This window comes from Oryctolagus cuniculus, chromosome 2 (genome assembly GCF_964237555.1).
Source record: "Oryctolagus cuniculus chromosome 2, mOryCun1.1, whole genome shotgun sequence".
NCBI lineage: Eukaryota > Metazoa > Chordata > Mammalia > Lagomorpha > Leporidae > Oryctolagus > Oryctolagus cuniculus.
This window is the reverse complement of record NC_091433.1, coordinates 147,291,754-147,306,756: the sequence shown is the minus strand read 5'-3', so window position 1 is coordinate 147,306,756 and position 15,003 is coordinate 147,291,754. Positions and strand designations below refer to the sequence as shown.

General features: G+C 35.1%; 1 protein-coding gene across 6 annotated transcripts in view; it reads right to left on the bottom strand.

The window, feature by feature from the left end:
* The window catches only part of CCDC88A (coiled-coil domain containing 88A), a 139,939-nt gene that overhangs the window by 3,529 nt on the left and 121,407 nt on the right, over window positions 1-15,003 (bottom strand). The window contains exons 26-32 of one of the 6 annotated variants that reach the window (XM_008254392.4): window positions 11,686-11,769; window positions 10,484-10,684; window positions 9,816-9,887; window positions 8,470-8,550; window positions 5,575-5,843; window positions 4,603-5,062; window positions 236-335 (exon numbers count right to left, since the gene is read on the bottom strand). In XM_008254392.4, coding sequence (XP_008252614.2) covers window positions 271-335; window positions 4,603-5,062; window positions 5,575-5,843; window positions 8,470-8,550; window positions 9,816-9,887; window positions 10,484-10,684; window positions 11,686-11,769 — 1,232 coding nt within the window. In that variant the 3' untranslated portion in view covers window positions 236-270. Of the gene's footprint in view, window positions 1-235; window positions 336-3,932; window positions 4,513-4,542; window positions 5,063-5,574; window positions 5,844-8,469; window positions 8,551-9,815; window positions 9,888-10,483; window positions 10,685-11,685; window positions 11,770-15,003 lie in introns of those variants that run through there. The other 5 variants (XM_051842868.2, XM_051842869.2, XM_008254395.4 and 2 more) reach the window with 5 other exon arrangements.

The window sequence follows — 15,003 nt, the reverse complement described above, 5'->3', positions numbered from 1 at the left end:
ATTTAAAATGGAGGAGAAAATATTTTTAAAATGTTATTTTTTCCCTGCACTAACAGGCAAAAACCTGTGGCAACCAACTAATCTTGCTTTCACTAATAAGTAAGATAGAAAGTCAACCAATTAAGCAAGCAATATTTACATCTGTTAATGCAAGATGCACTTGGTTCTCATACTTAATTTGGTTAGTTTACATAAATGAGACTGATCTCATTTGCATTTTAAGCAGGAAACTCACCACTTGGCCCACATGTCATGTAGTGGGTAATAGAATTAGGAGCTTTGTTGCTCCCTAGACCTGCTTTTTGAATTTCTGCTTTCTTGTACTTTGTCCATATCTGCAGGAGAAAAGCATTTCATGTTATTTAATCAAAGGTTAACAATACAATTCATGAAGAAAAGAAACTAAAGAGCTCTCACTGGGTAGGGCAAGGAGAAGGAAACTGTAACTGGGAAACTTATGAATATGAGAGACATCTCGTATTTAAGAGACTGATTTCTATGGTCATTTTCAAAGCTATAAATAAAAATTTTCAGAAAGCTGATACTATTTCTTAAAAACTAACAATGATAGTTTTTCCTCTCAGTGTGAGTTAGGCTTACTCACTTTGTTTATTTACTAAATAGTCACCATATATTGTCAAAGTAAAAAATAATCTTGCAAACAGGAGAAACATTTAGAATGAAATATTTATATTATTAGTTAAGAAATAACCAGGGCTGATGTATATTTTCTAGGCAAATAATATACCAAATTATATTGGTTGTAGCTAAAATCACTTTGATCACAGGAACCTAATGTGTAATATATTTACAATACCACACAAATCTCATAATTTCTAGAAACTTCAGGCAGGAATATGAAAAGCCATTCATTTTCATTGCTTATAGAATTAGGGTGCTTGGCAGCACATATATTAAAATAGAGTTAGGGCACTGAATCTTCAAGTCATTTTTCAACTAATCCTTTGGGAAGCTGCAAGACCATTCATTGTGAGGTCTTAGAGGAAGTTAAGTGCAGCTGCTCAGTTGAGTCAAAGTTGCCTCACTTTTAGCTTTAAAACAGAATTCTGGCCACCTGTTTCATTTACAGAGCATATTATGTTGATTTTTAAGAATGTTTTGGAAACATGGGTTCCATATGATCCCTAAGGTTTCTCTACTACTAAAAATTTGATTCCAAGTACTATAAAGAAACATAGGCAATAAACTAATGTTCTGGGGGAATTTTATGACTCTATTCTCAAGATAGTCCTCAAAGCACATGGTCATGGTATGTGTTTGTCTTATATGCACAGTGCATATTTTTCTTTTTTCTTTTTTTTCTTTTTTTTTTTTTTTTGACAGGCAGAGTGGACAGTGAGAGAGAGAGAGACAGAGAGAGACAGAGAGAAAGGTCTTCCTTTTTGCCATTGGTTCACCCTCCAATGGCTGCTGCGGCCAGCGCATCGCGCTGATCCGAAGCCAGGAGCCAGGTGCTTCTCCTGGTCTCCCATGCGGGTGCAGGGCCCAAGGACTTGGGCCATCCTCCACTGCACTCCCGGGCCATAGCAGAGAGCTGGCCTGGAAGAGGGGCAACTGGGACAGAATCTGGTGCCCCGACCGGGACTAGAACCGTGTGTGCCAGCGCCGCAAGGCGGAGGATTAGCCTATTGAGCCACGGCGCTGGCCAACATATTTTCTTTTTGAAAAGGTACTACATGGGGCAGGTGTTGTGGCATAGTGAGTAAAGTTGCTGCTTGCGACACCAGCATCTCATATGGGCACCGGTTTGTGTTCTGGCTGCTCTGTTTTTAATCTAGCTCCCTGGCCCAGAGAAAAGCAGCAGAGGATTGGATACCTCTGCCTATGTTTGAGACCTGAAAGAAGTTCCTGGCTCCTGAATTTGGCCTGGCCTAGTCTGGGCTTCTGTGGTCAGCTGGGGAGTGAACCAATGGATGGAAGATTGGTCTCTCTCTGTTGTAACTTTTTCAAATAGAAGAAATCTTTTTCTTTAAAAATGAAAAGATGTTAGATATATAACTGTAGCCATCTGAGTAGCAAACACATTTCCTATAAGTGTAATTTTGGATACTAATTACATAGTTTGCAATATAATAGCACATGATTTTCCAAGTATTTTTAATGGATAAAGTTAATATTTTAAAATGTTACTGCCAGATTCTTGACATACAAAAGGCTGAATTAGCTGTGAAATATTCTTCGACTCAGTGTAGAAAAGAAATAATACCAATTATTACACTTCTATCATGTATGGTTTTTATCTAGTTTCAGCTATGTTTCCATTAAGTTTTATTATTAGGTATAAAAAAAAGGATATTAGCACCAACAATATTTGAAATATTTGACAACTGACAATGACATAGAATGATGTATCATGCTGAAAATATATTAGGTGGTACCAAAAAAACATAAAATTTTCTGATTGCGTTCATTTGGTTACCTGTTCCAGCAGAATCATTTTTACTGATAGCTATAAGAAAAAGTATAGTCAACAATATAAATGTAAAGAGCTTAGCCCCCCCCAAAACAATCTTGTGTAAATGCAAGAGGGTAGCTTAATTTAAAATAATAAAAATTTCATTAAGCAACTAGTCTCTTTAGATTCTTTGGGCCAATAAGAATAAAAATTTAATATAAGTATAAAATAATTTCCTCCTCACTTACAAAGTCACATTTCAAGAATTCCTTCCAGATGCCAGGTGAGGTTCTATCATTAGTATTACTTGGGATGAATCAGGATGGCAAAAACATTCCAGAAACAGAACTACGACATTCTCATTCAGAAGTAAGAGAACTGGTGTTAAGGTTTTTTTTGTTTTGTTTTGTTTTTGTTTTTGTTTTTGTTTTTTTTTTAATAATCTGGAAGTTAGGGATCCATGTTTAGCTAATTTGCTTTAAAAGTGCTATGAACAGATAATTTAGAACATAAAAGTTTATGTCACTGGAATCAAGAGTTAGCAAATATTTTCTTTTTTTTTAAGCTAAAGAGTTTTATTGTCAGCTCTAAAATATTTTGTACTCAAATACTTGTCTTCTTAGATGGTCATAAGCCCTGATTTTACATTTTAGCATGTGTTATTTTTTAAAGTTCTAAGGATATCCACATATACTTTCATAATAAATCATGTGAGTAACAATTTTCAATATTCTGTAAATCTGTAAATTTGCTACCCTTTTTGAACAGAAGTAAAAATACAAATTTCCAACAAAATATGACTTTATTGCTCTTTGACACTATATAAAAAAAGAACTGGAAAACTTGTGCTAATTGCAAGTAAATATGTCATCTTGAAGGAAAGAGTATTTGAGATTTTGTATTTATCAGATGAAGAAAAGTTCTAAGAAGAAATAGAATTAGTAATATTCTCCTAATCTGTTTAAATACACTTAAATTTGATGGTGTATTCTAGGAATAACACTAAATTTATAAGTATTAATGTCTGAAATCTGAATGCTGTTATATAAATATGGGCATTATTAACATTTGCTACATTAAGTGTTAAACTGAATCAATGATTTCTTTGAAACTCAAATAGGATACCATAATTAAATGGCAAAAGGGGATGGCATCTTTTTACATATTTTACTCACTAATACTGTATATGTGCAATATAAAATGCACATTTCTGGAAATAGTGGGATGAACAAGAGCAAGGGAGAGGGAGAATGCAGGAGGCAAGGATAAATGAACATTGTTTTTTGGAAGAAGTAAAGAGAATATGACTTGGAAATGCTTTCTTGCTAATGGAGCATGCAACTGTTTCAACATGCTTCTGATTATCAAAATAACAGACCTTATCAAGTGACAAAAATATGAAAGAGGAGCATATATGGTTAAGGTTTCTAATAACATGCAGAAAATATACAATGCAATTAATATCTCATGCAGGTTTTAGAGTGATTACACATTCACATTTATATATACATGCCATTGTGTACAGCTGAACACTATGCAACAATTTTAAAATAAGAATGTAAATCTAGCAAAATGATACTTCCAACAGCAGCTCTTCAAATCAGATTAGAGAGAAGCATAATGCATATCAGATTACATCAATAAATTGTGCAACTTTGATCATACACAACCATATTCATACCAAAGAGTTTGATTATCCTCAGAAACCAACAATGCAGCTTCTGTGTCATCAGGATAGAGGCATGCAGGAGTGATAAGGTTATTGCTATCTACACAAGACTCTGGATTACTGCTTCTAGGATTCTGATTATCAGAAAATTGTTCATTCTCTTTCCTTACAGCTTTATCTAAAGAGGCTTGATCAGTTACTCTGGTGACTGGCTTGGGAGGTAACCCACTTATGTTACTAACTAATTCTGTGTTCAGTGATAAAAATGGCTGAGATGAGTGAACCACAGCAAACGATGCTATGCTATCTTTAGCTGATATTCCAAATATGTTATTGGACATATTAATGGTAGTAAAAGTTTGGTTTGGAAGATGTAACTTTTCAGTTCTTGAGTTTCTAGCTTGGGCATATGGAGACTCAGGCTTATCTATAATTAAATTATTTTGGGCATGAGAACCTATAGCATGTGTTGGACCATAAAGTGCTTCAGAGGACCACTGGTGTAAAGGGTACTCACTAGATGCTGCAGTGCTGCTGCTATCAGCAGTAGATGATGGTGAATCAACTGACACAGGCAGTCTACTGTCCTTGGTCAAAAAATCATGGATGCTTGTCCTTCGTGTAGTTCCTTCAGCAGTAGAGATCACACTGCTTGCACGAGGTAAAGTGGCGTAAGGATTACTATCTTTTGATTGTCGTGACAGAGAAGTTTCTTTTACTATTTTCATCTTTCCTTGAGTGCCTTGTGTAGGCTTTCCTGCAGAACTAATGAAGCAGGCATCTTCAGTCTTTCGAGGACCAGGTCTCACAAACTCAGGCTTAGTTGTCCGTCTATCATAGAAGTCTCCTGGGGCTTTTCCGCTTACTGACCTGGACAGACCACAGCTAACTGGCTTGTCTTTTCCCAAAAAATCAGAAGAGACAGATAAACTTTTCATTACTTCATCTAAAAGATTCTCTTGACTTGAGGACTTTATCTGTTTAAAAAAAAAAATCAAAGAAGATGAATGAATAAAGCCCTGTTTTTGCTTTCCTGATATTACACTGTATAATATTAAAGTGGTTAGTATCTCCTGACACCCTTTAACTGGAAAAAAATCACAGAAATTTAACTTGGGGCTGTCATTATGGTGCAGTAGGTTAAGCTGCTGCTTGTGATGCCACCATCCCATACCGGAATGCTGGTTCCAGTCCTAGCTGTTCTACTTCCAATCCAGCTCCCAACTGATGCACTTGGGAAAGCAGCGGAAGATGGCCCAACTACCTGTACCTCTGCCACCCATGTAGGAGACCAGGATGGAGTTCCAGGCTCCTGACTGGCCTGGTGCAGCCCTTTGGGCATGACCCAGTAGATGGAAGATCTCTCTCCTTTCTGTCTCTCCCTCTCTCTCTTGCACTCTGCTGTTTTAATTAAATAAATCCTTAAAAAGAAAAAAAAGAAAGGTAACTTGTGTTAATCTAAATCAAGGTCACAATAGATAAAACTAACCTGTATTGAGGTAAGCTTGTTGCTTTCTTCCAAAAACTGCTGTAGAGTAACAACTTCACTTCCAGGGGAACCAGTTTTGATCTTGTGATATGCTCGACTTTCTAGTGTTTCAGGCATTTTGTGTTGGAGCACTGGACTTGATCTGGTCTGTCTTTTCAAGTACTGGATTGGACTGCTACCACTGCTGGACCAAGTCTCATGATCATGAAGCAGGCTAAATTCTCCACTGCTGTGGCTTTGTGGCCTGCTTTGGTTATTAACTGCACCTGCTTTTGGAGTAAATGGTGTGTTCAGACTTCAATAATAAAAATGAAGTTAATATTACAGAAGTAGTAACATTTGTGACTGGGCTCATAGTCTATGAATAGCCTATTACACATTTAAGCTTTATTTACAAATGGTTGGTAAACCATGTTAATCTTACATCAGTCTAACAATTGTCTGCCATAGTTTGCTTCTTCATTTTGTCAAAATGATAAATATTTTAAGTTCTACAAAGGTAAAATTGCTTTACCACACTCAGAAACTCATATAAACCAAGCACTGAATACACGTGATAAATAAATAGAGTAAACCATACAGTTTTAAAAATTCAGGTTCTAAGAATTGTAAAACTCACAATTTAGGATTATATTTTAAGAACACTGTCCTAAAAGCAAAAAATTCTAATTCTCTGCCTCTTTTTAAAGTACTAATAACTTATTTAAGGGGTCTATGTTCATCCTACAGGAGTAACCTTAGAATTTTAAAATTTAAATACCATATAAATGGAAAGATGCAATCAATAAGAAAATGCTAGTAAAAATAGAAAATCAAATATGTAGTATTTTACCTTTTCTTTTTTTAAATGCCTAAGTCATCAGAGTATTCCTGCTTTCCATTGATGGTATTGTGACTGTATAGCCTCTAAGACTCAGTGGAGGCTGGGTAACTACATAAAATGGAGAGTAGCTAGTTCTGGAATAAAGTTCCCATAACATATACTATTCTTTAAGACCTCTGGTTAATTTTTTTTTAATTTAAAGTTTTTGATTGGGGTCATTGTGGCATAGCAGGTAAAACTGCTGCCTGGGACAATGGCATCCCATAAGGGCGCTGGTTCGTGTCCTGGCTGCTCCACTTCCAGTCCAGCTCCCTGCTAATGGCCTAGGAAAGTAGCAGAAGATGGCCCAAGGGCTTTGGCCCCTGAAACCTACATGGGAGACCTGCATAAAGCTCTTGGTCTTGCCTGGGTCAGCCTCGGCCTTTGTGGCTTACTAGGAACTGAACCAGCAGATCTCTATCTTTCCCTTTCTCTCCCTCTTTCGCTGTATCTCTGACTTTCAAATAAATAAATAAATCTTTGAAAAAAATCTTTTGATTAATATGTAATACTTGTATGTGGGATATAGAGCAATACTTCAACATGTTTACATAGCACAAACCAATCCAGCCAGGCAACCAGCCTTTTGTTCTCTATCTTTCCTTATGTCTTTTGGAGCCTACCAGTTCCTCTCCTCCAGTTCATTATACAGCATTCGTGTGAACTATCATTACCCCACTGTGGTATGAAATAGCACAATTTGTTACTTCTGATGTATTTTGATAACTGTTATCTGACTTCCCTCTAAGCCTCTTCCCCTAATTCATTTTGATCAACAGCAATTTATATAGTACATCAAGGCAGAACATGTAATTTTCCATGGTTTCCTAATTACAAACAGTAAAGTGGGTCATGAAAGAATATAGCTTCTGTTATGTAATGTTTTATACACATAAGATTTTCTTTAATTTTCAGATAAAAATTCATATTTTAGATTTTTCTTTTAAAAATGTTAATAGATACACCAAAATTGTACCTATTTATGAGGTAGCACATGATGTTTTTCATATTGTGTGATGTTCACATCAGGACAAAGCTCCATATTTATAATTTATAGTGAAAATATTCAAAATCCTTTCTTCCAGCCTTAAGTATAGTACATTATCATTACCTACAGTCACTCTACTGGGCAACCAGCACATCAGAACTACTTTTTCCTATATAACTACAACTTAGTACCCATTAATTAAGCTTTCTCTAATAGTTTTTCTATTGGGATATAAGAATTGTGATTATAAGAATGAAAAAATGAATCTTCCCCAAAATCAGGTATTTCAGATCACAGTAACAGTCACAGCATTAATGATAAAACTACATCTTAGACAAAATAATTTTCTAATCCAAGGAATGGAACAGGTACATTTATTATAATTTGACAAATTCTTATTACCAAGAATAACTAATAGTTGGGTTAAACAACTTTCAAATTTGAGTAGGCAGTATATCTTTAAGTAAAAAGACATAGTCAAGGTTTCCAGATATTTACATAAAAATTTCACCTTGGAATGCTTATTTAAAAATTCAAGAAAATAAATCTTGAAATAATTTATATGGAGCCATATGCATCCATACAGCTGTTGTTCAACACATACACATGTACATACTTGCTTCTTAAATTAAAAATAATGCTTCCCCTTATCTTGTGGGTAGATTAAGCTGGAAGTATCTGTAAAATATGAGCAATGTGACTTCAATGTACATGCGTCATGAGAAAATTAATGGCAACTATTTCCATGTTAAAGACAAAAAGTAAAGGAAGGACCTACAGATGATTTTGAAATATTAATTTTAAAATAAAGACTTTTTATCTGTGAAGATGAAAAACTGACACTAAAATAACTGCTCCTGTTTTTACATTTGTATACATTGAAATACATCTGTATTACAATGTGAAAAGTATAAAATGCTCCAAAGAACTATGTGTCAAACATAGATTGATTTGGATTTCATACTTTATCCCAGAACCTTCATCCTATTTCACACTTCTGCATAATGGAAATGGATGAACATTAATAAATTTACCTACAGCATACCTTTGACTTCATGGAGTGAAGCATTATTATTGCTATTGCTAGTGGATGTTCTGCCACTATCAAGGCTGGCTGGTCTTGAAGCTAAATGAAAAAAGCAGGAGACAGTGTGATAAAAATTCCAGCTGACACTGAATTTTACATTCTGATGACAGAATGCTTTGCGGAAGCAATCATGCACACTTTCACAGGCTGAGCATGCCCACAAGGAGTTGAATGTTAACCGATTAGGAAAGCAAAGGCATTCCAGTTAGTTCAGTAAGACACAGCACATGTCAGAACAACAGTTGAAATTCAAAGAACAGTGGATAGATAGAGTGCATATTTAGATTTGAAAATGATTTCTAGATGGATACAAGGACCAGGACTGTTTAGTTGAACAGGATACATTCCCCAAGCCCACCAAAAATGCTGATTAGGTCACTTAGAACAGATCAGATAAGGAACCCTACAGATTGCAGAGCTGCTATGAAGAAGAGGAACGTGAGCATCTGCATAGTTAATGACTTGTATTCCTATCCGTACAAGGGAAACAACTGTACAGTTAACATTATCCTATGCTACTTCAAATTCTCTTTACATATGAAGTTCCTTTAACATATTCTCTGTTGATTGTTAATAACTGAATTTGGTAAGATATGATTTTCCAGATGGAAATTTAAAAATCAGATATACTTGTTGCAGAACATTTTGTTCATCTTTTACCAAAGTTCATCTTTTACCAAAGTAAGTATTTTTTTAAAAAAGATTTATTTATCATTTATTCAAAAGGCAGAGTTACAGAGAAGGAAAGACAGAGGGGGATCTTCCATATACTAATTCACTCCCCAGATGGCTACAAAGGCTAGGACTGAGTAAGGCTGAAGCCTGGGGCCAGCAGCTTCTTCCTGGTCTCCCATGTGAGTGGCAAGAGCCCAAGCACTTGGGCCATCTTTCGCTGCCTTCATAGGCCATCAGCCGGGAACCGGATCAGAAGTGAAGAAGCCAGGACACAAACTGGCATCCACATTGGATGCCGAGGTTGTAGGCCGTGGCCACCATGCCACAATGCTGGCTCCCTGAAGTAAATATTTTTAAACCAATGATAAAATGTAACTTCAATCTCATACAAAAATGGTAACAAAATTATCTCTGAGGATTGTGTAGGCATACTTTATAAAAGACCTTAATTAAAACAGAGAACATAGGGGGAACAGGCTGTATTAGGTTTGAAGAAATGGCAGGAGTAACTATGAGATGAAGGATAGGGAAAACATGCTTGTTGGCAATGCCACATTCACCTGTTCTGTGTGAGAGAGTTAGCATTCCTATTCTGTATTTAATAGGTACTCTCTAAATTCATATCTTACCATGAACTCTGGATCCCGTACTAGAATCATCACTAATACCTTGTGGACTTATGTCTTCAAAGGATGTAGTATCTACATAAAATAGCAAAATGGATATAAAATTTTTTTAACAAAAATCCATTATAAAATTTTATTTATATAGAATATGGAAATTCTTAATCATGTACAAAATATCTTGATTTAACATACTTCCTAGACTCAACCAGAAAGTGAAACTAGGAATAAGAAAGAGTAGCTCTGATTAGAGTTGACTTGCTTAGGAAAAACACCAGAATCAATGAAATAAACTCCCCTGTGACCCTGCAAAGCAAAATAAGAGCCTGTGTTGGTCTACCTGGTTCTCTGTTTGAAGTTGTAGTACTTTTAATTTTTTTTTAACTTATGTCACTCCTTCACTCCCTCTTTTTTTTCCACTTTTTACCTGGTTTCCTCCTTTCCTGTTAGTCATTATATGTTTATTATGATTAGAGGCCTAGGAAAGATTTTAATTATTTGTGTAATATTTTAAAATTTAGAAAATTCCCTCAAATCAAATCTTCATGAGAATAAGATCATGTTTTATAATTATTTCAGGTTGTTGCTTTAAAAAGAAAGTACACAGGGAAAGTCAAATTAAAATTCCTGTTGCCAACAATTACACCATAGTGCAAACAGCAGACAGCCTATACCTTTATTATTAACCAACTGCTTGGATCTGAAGCCTGCAGAAGAGTTGACAGTTGAAAAGTTGATGGCTGTAGTAGAGAAGGCCATAGCTCCCAATTCTTTCCTCCTTTTACCCGTTGAAATATCATCAGGAACCTCCAAATTCTCAGAACTACCTGTCCACTGTCCTGCTAGGACCATGGACTGCACCAGGTCATTCATGGCTGGGATGCAAATGAAAGCAAATGAAATCAGCATGGTTAATGTGTTTGCTCTTATTTCTATTTCATATTATAAATGATCTGGGTTTTGTCTATGAATTAATGCAAATGGACTTAAAAACTATAACCATAAGGCCATCTAAATTATGACATGCATTCAGCTGAACAAAAAAGTAGGCCAAATGCTGATAAAATTTCAGTAAATACTTTTATCCCACCTCCACCCCCTTTAAAAGACAGAGAAAGGAATTTTACTATGTGCAACTGCCATGCTTTAGCGCAATGATGTGCAATATAATTAGAAGCCTTCATGTTGTTTTGTGGTGAACAAAAATGGAATGAATAAAGGTAAATGAAGAGCAGTTCTTATACAGCATCATTATTGGAAATGAAAAAGTCCTTGGTCAGAGCAGGTTACTGAAGAAATTATTCATTTTATGAATCAAGTAAGTATACCATTCAATAAAAACCTGAAAGAGATAGCCAAAGTGATAGACATTTAATGTAATCAAGTAACTACCCATTCTACTTAAAAAAGAAAACTCAGAATACTGCTATACAAAGAATGACAAACATTTTCAAGGGTTATAGTCCATTTTATTTATTGATTTAATTTGATTCATTAAGGAAATAAATTCCTAATGCTAATGGTAAAGGTTTTGTTATATTTTCTTTAAGTAAATTTCCTTAAATAAATTTCTTTGGGAAAAAAATCTCTATAGCATATAAAATTAATGGTCTTTCTCTACCAGCTTTTAGGAAGCACTGGAAATTTACAGGCATACTGCATATGTGATTAAACATATGCATGGATATGTATCACTGACATACATATAGTGCTAATTTTGAAAAAAAAAAAAAATTCTTCCAGCTCCTTGTATGAAAGGAAGACTGCACTTTGCATAAAAAGAAAATTGGTACAGTCCAGAGAAAGGTTAGTGAAAAATTAGTAATGGAAGCCAATGTAGTCATTTGAAAGAAGCTGAACTGTCATAAAGTCTTACACATGGAACGACGGTAGCAGGCCTTCATTTTGTCTTTATCCTTCGGTCTGTTCCTCAAAAAGGGCAGTCTTTTCAGTGCAACCACTTTAATGTCAGAGCATGAGGAAAAACAGAAAAGGGAAATGAAAGAAAAAAGGAAGAAGAACAGATGGGAGTTAAATGTTGAAATTAAGGACAGAAATGAATGTTTTGAGTTTCAGCTATGTATGCTATATTATAGTTATTATTCTCATGCTGCTGAGTGATAATGAAATATGAAATATGTACTTGATATTTTAAAATACTTGAGAAAGCACTGAAGACAATGATGAGGAACATACACTTTGAAAGCTTGGATTGGCTATAGTCCTATACAAATAGGAACTGATTAGTGTTAGGAGGGACCAATTCTAGTCGACCTTTAAAATTAAGGCTATTGGTGAGTCATACAGTACATGATGAAAATGGACAAACTTTTTCAAGGTTCTATTTTTAATTTTTTAAATGGGAAGGATTTATTTTGGAAAAAAAAGTAATTCAGGAAAACTCATTCTATCAGAGCATTTAGTCATATCCATAAACAAAAATTAGGGTGCCAGGGGATGTTTAAAACAATCTCACTTTTAAAAGTCACATTTAAAACTTTCATCATTTTGTTAAATTTTAATAAAGAAAATATTAAACTGGATTCTGGTGCATTAATTATCAGTACAATGAAAATATATATACTTTCAACCAAAGTCTTACTAAAGATGAAATAAGAAATTATACTAAGTTGATTTTACAAAAGGTTGTTTGGGAGAAGAAACAAGGAATATTTTGACAGTGGTAATAAGTGTTAGCATTGAGCTCTGACAAAGCTAACAGGTAAGGAGGCACCCCTGAGCAACCAAAAATGAGAGGAAAAATAGGTACAATAGTTTTAGATATTCTGAAGGGCTTCTGGGCACATTTATAAAATGAAAAGAAGCTGGTGCCGCGGCTCACTAGGCTAATCCTCCGCCTAGCGGCGCCAGCACACCGGGTTCTAGTCCCGGTCGGGGCACTGGATTCTGTCCCGGTTGCCCCTCTTCCAGGCCAGCTCTCTGCTGTGGCCCGGGAAGGCAGTGGAGGATGGCCCAAGTGCTTGGGCCCTGCACCCCATGGGAGACCAGGAAAAGCACCTGGCTCCTGGCTTCGGATCAGCGCGGTGCGCCGGCCGCAGCGCGCCAGCTGTGGCGGCCATTGGAGGGTGAACCAACGGCAAAGGAAGACCTTTCTCTCTGTCTCTCTCACTATCCACTCTGCCTGTCAAAAAAAAAAAAAAGAAACACTGCAAAATTTTTTTCATTATGTAGAGGACTATCACTCACGTATAGGAGTCATTACAACAAAAATTAAAATGTTCATTAGTCACTAATCATTCTTAAGCTACACTTTAGTAAGACAACTACAACAAATTTATTAACTACAACTCATATATTCAGAAATGTAATTTGGGAGAAGGGAAAACAATTTGCATAAAGACTTTAAAACATATTGTATACAGCCTTAATAATGATGCTATTCGTCAGGATTTCTCATCATCATGTAAGTAATCAAAGCACTTTTGATAAACTGACAAGTGTCATTCATTAAAGAGAATGCAACTGACATACAACTTTTTAACTTGTTTGATTGCTATTAGGCACAATTATGACTCATTTAAGATTTTAATTTGACCTACTTCTTTTTAAACTTTGTAAACACAACTGTTCTCAATGATTAAAAAGAAATGAACTGAAAGCAATGTAAAAATGGACACTTAGCTAAAACAAAGCTGAGTGGTTGCAGCATGCACGTGTTATCTAATTTATTTTTTTTCTTTTTTGTTTTCAACTGTTTTCCAAAGACTGCTTTACTGACAGACAGACACTCTTCCAAAATGAATAGGATAAAAGATGTTTTAAATTTGCCAGGGTTGGAATGTGATTTTTCTTATAGCATTTGGTTTGCAGATATACACTGTTCTTTTCCCAAAGCATATTTAAATTAAGGGAACATTAGTATTGTTGGTTTTGTCCTTATTTCTAAAATTCTAAAACTGAACACTTGTAGGAAATGAGAACATTACAATATTTTTCTGAGTGTTTCAACAGAGGGTTTGAAAGAATGACAAATTTCTATCTCAAAAAAAGACTGTTCTGCCTTTCTTGACTGGTTTTCAAATCTGAATTAAAATGTCTTCAATTTAAAAAATAAGTACCCATTACTGTTATTAATTTAATAAGATGACAGATACTGTAAGGTAGCAGGTAAAATTAACTTATCTGCCACCTTTTTAAGGAGACTTTGATGATTTCTTCACAACTACTACTACTCAGAGATTTCCTGCAGGAAAAGACTCGGGGTAACTACAGTCTATGTCAGAGAATGAAACTGCTTTCTAGAGGCTCGTTAATGTATATCTGTGTATGTTTTGTGGTTGTTGCTTTTCTGTGGATTCTAGCTTTTAGGCTGCTCCAGTTATATTCTTAAACATAGCATCTAAGTCGGATAGATTACACACTAAAATAATGTTTTTTCAGACACGATTCACCTGAGGCTAAAACATTATGTATAGTTTTCTGAGTGCTTTTAGTCTCCCAAGAGGAGAGACTATCCCTGAAGGAAGAAGCAGCTGCTTTTTTGCCAGGTATTTTTATTTCAAAAGAATGGCATGTGTGTCTGTTTTTTAATTTAACAGCACTAGTGATACTGTGAGAGGATTCAAAGTTTTCTGTTTATGTATTTTATGAGAACACTGATAGCAGTTAACTTCTTAGACATCTTCAAAGGGTAATGCTAGGGTTCTGAATTATTTTCTCTTGAAATACATTTCTTTAAGCTTTTACTTTGTTCTTGCTGTTTCAGCTAAGCACTTAAGTAATGTATAGGGCATGTTATGTTGTAATACTTCTAAATTTGTAATAAAAATTAAGTCACAAGTTTATATACAAAATTACATCTCACCATTTCTGTATTTCATTTTAACTGATCCTTTACTAAGTAATCCCTCAATAATTTTCTTAACTTTCGGGTGTTTCCAAATCACTGAATAACACCTTCTCATGTTTATACCTGTTTTTCTTTGCTTCTCCCAAGGTAACTTTGCTCCAATTTGACACCATTAAAGTACATGAACAAAAACTTCATTATAAACATCTTACTCTGGTTAGGTTTTAGGTAATTAGGAAAATGAAATCTTTACATATTTCTCACTTACTTCTCATAGTCAGCCTGCAAAGTATGAAGAAAAGGTAAAAGGCTTACCCATATTAACAGAACTATCAAGTGGCAGAAATATGCTGGCTCTTATTTCAATGTTCTACAATATTTTAC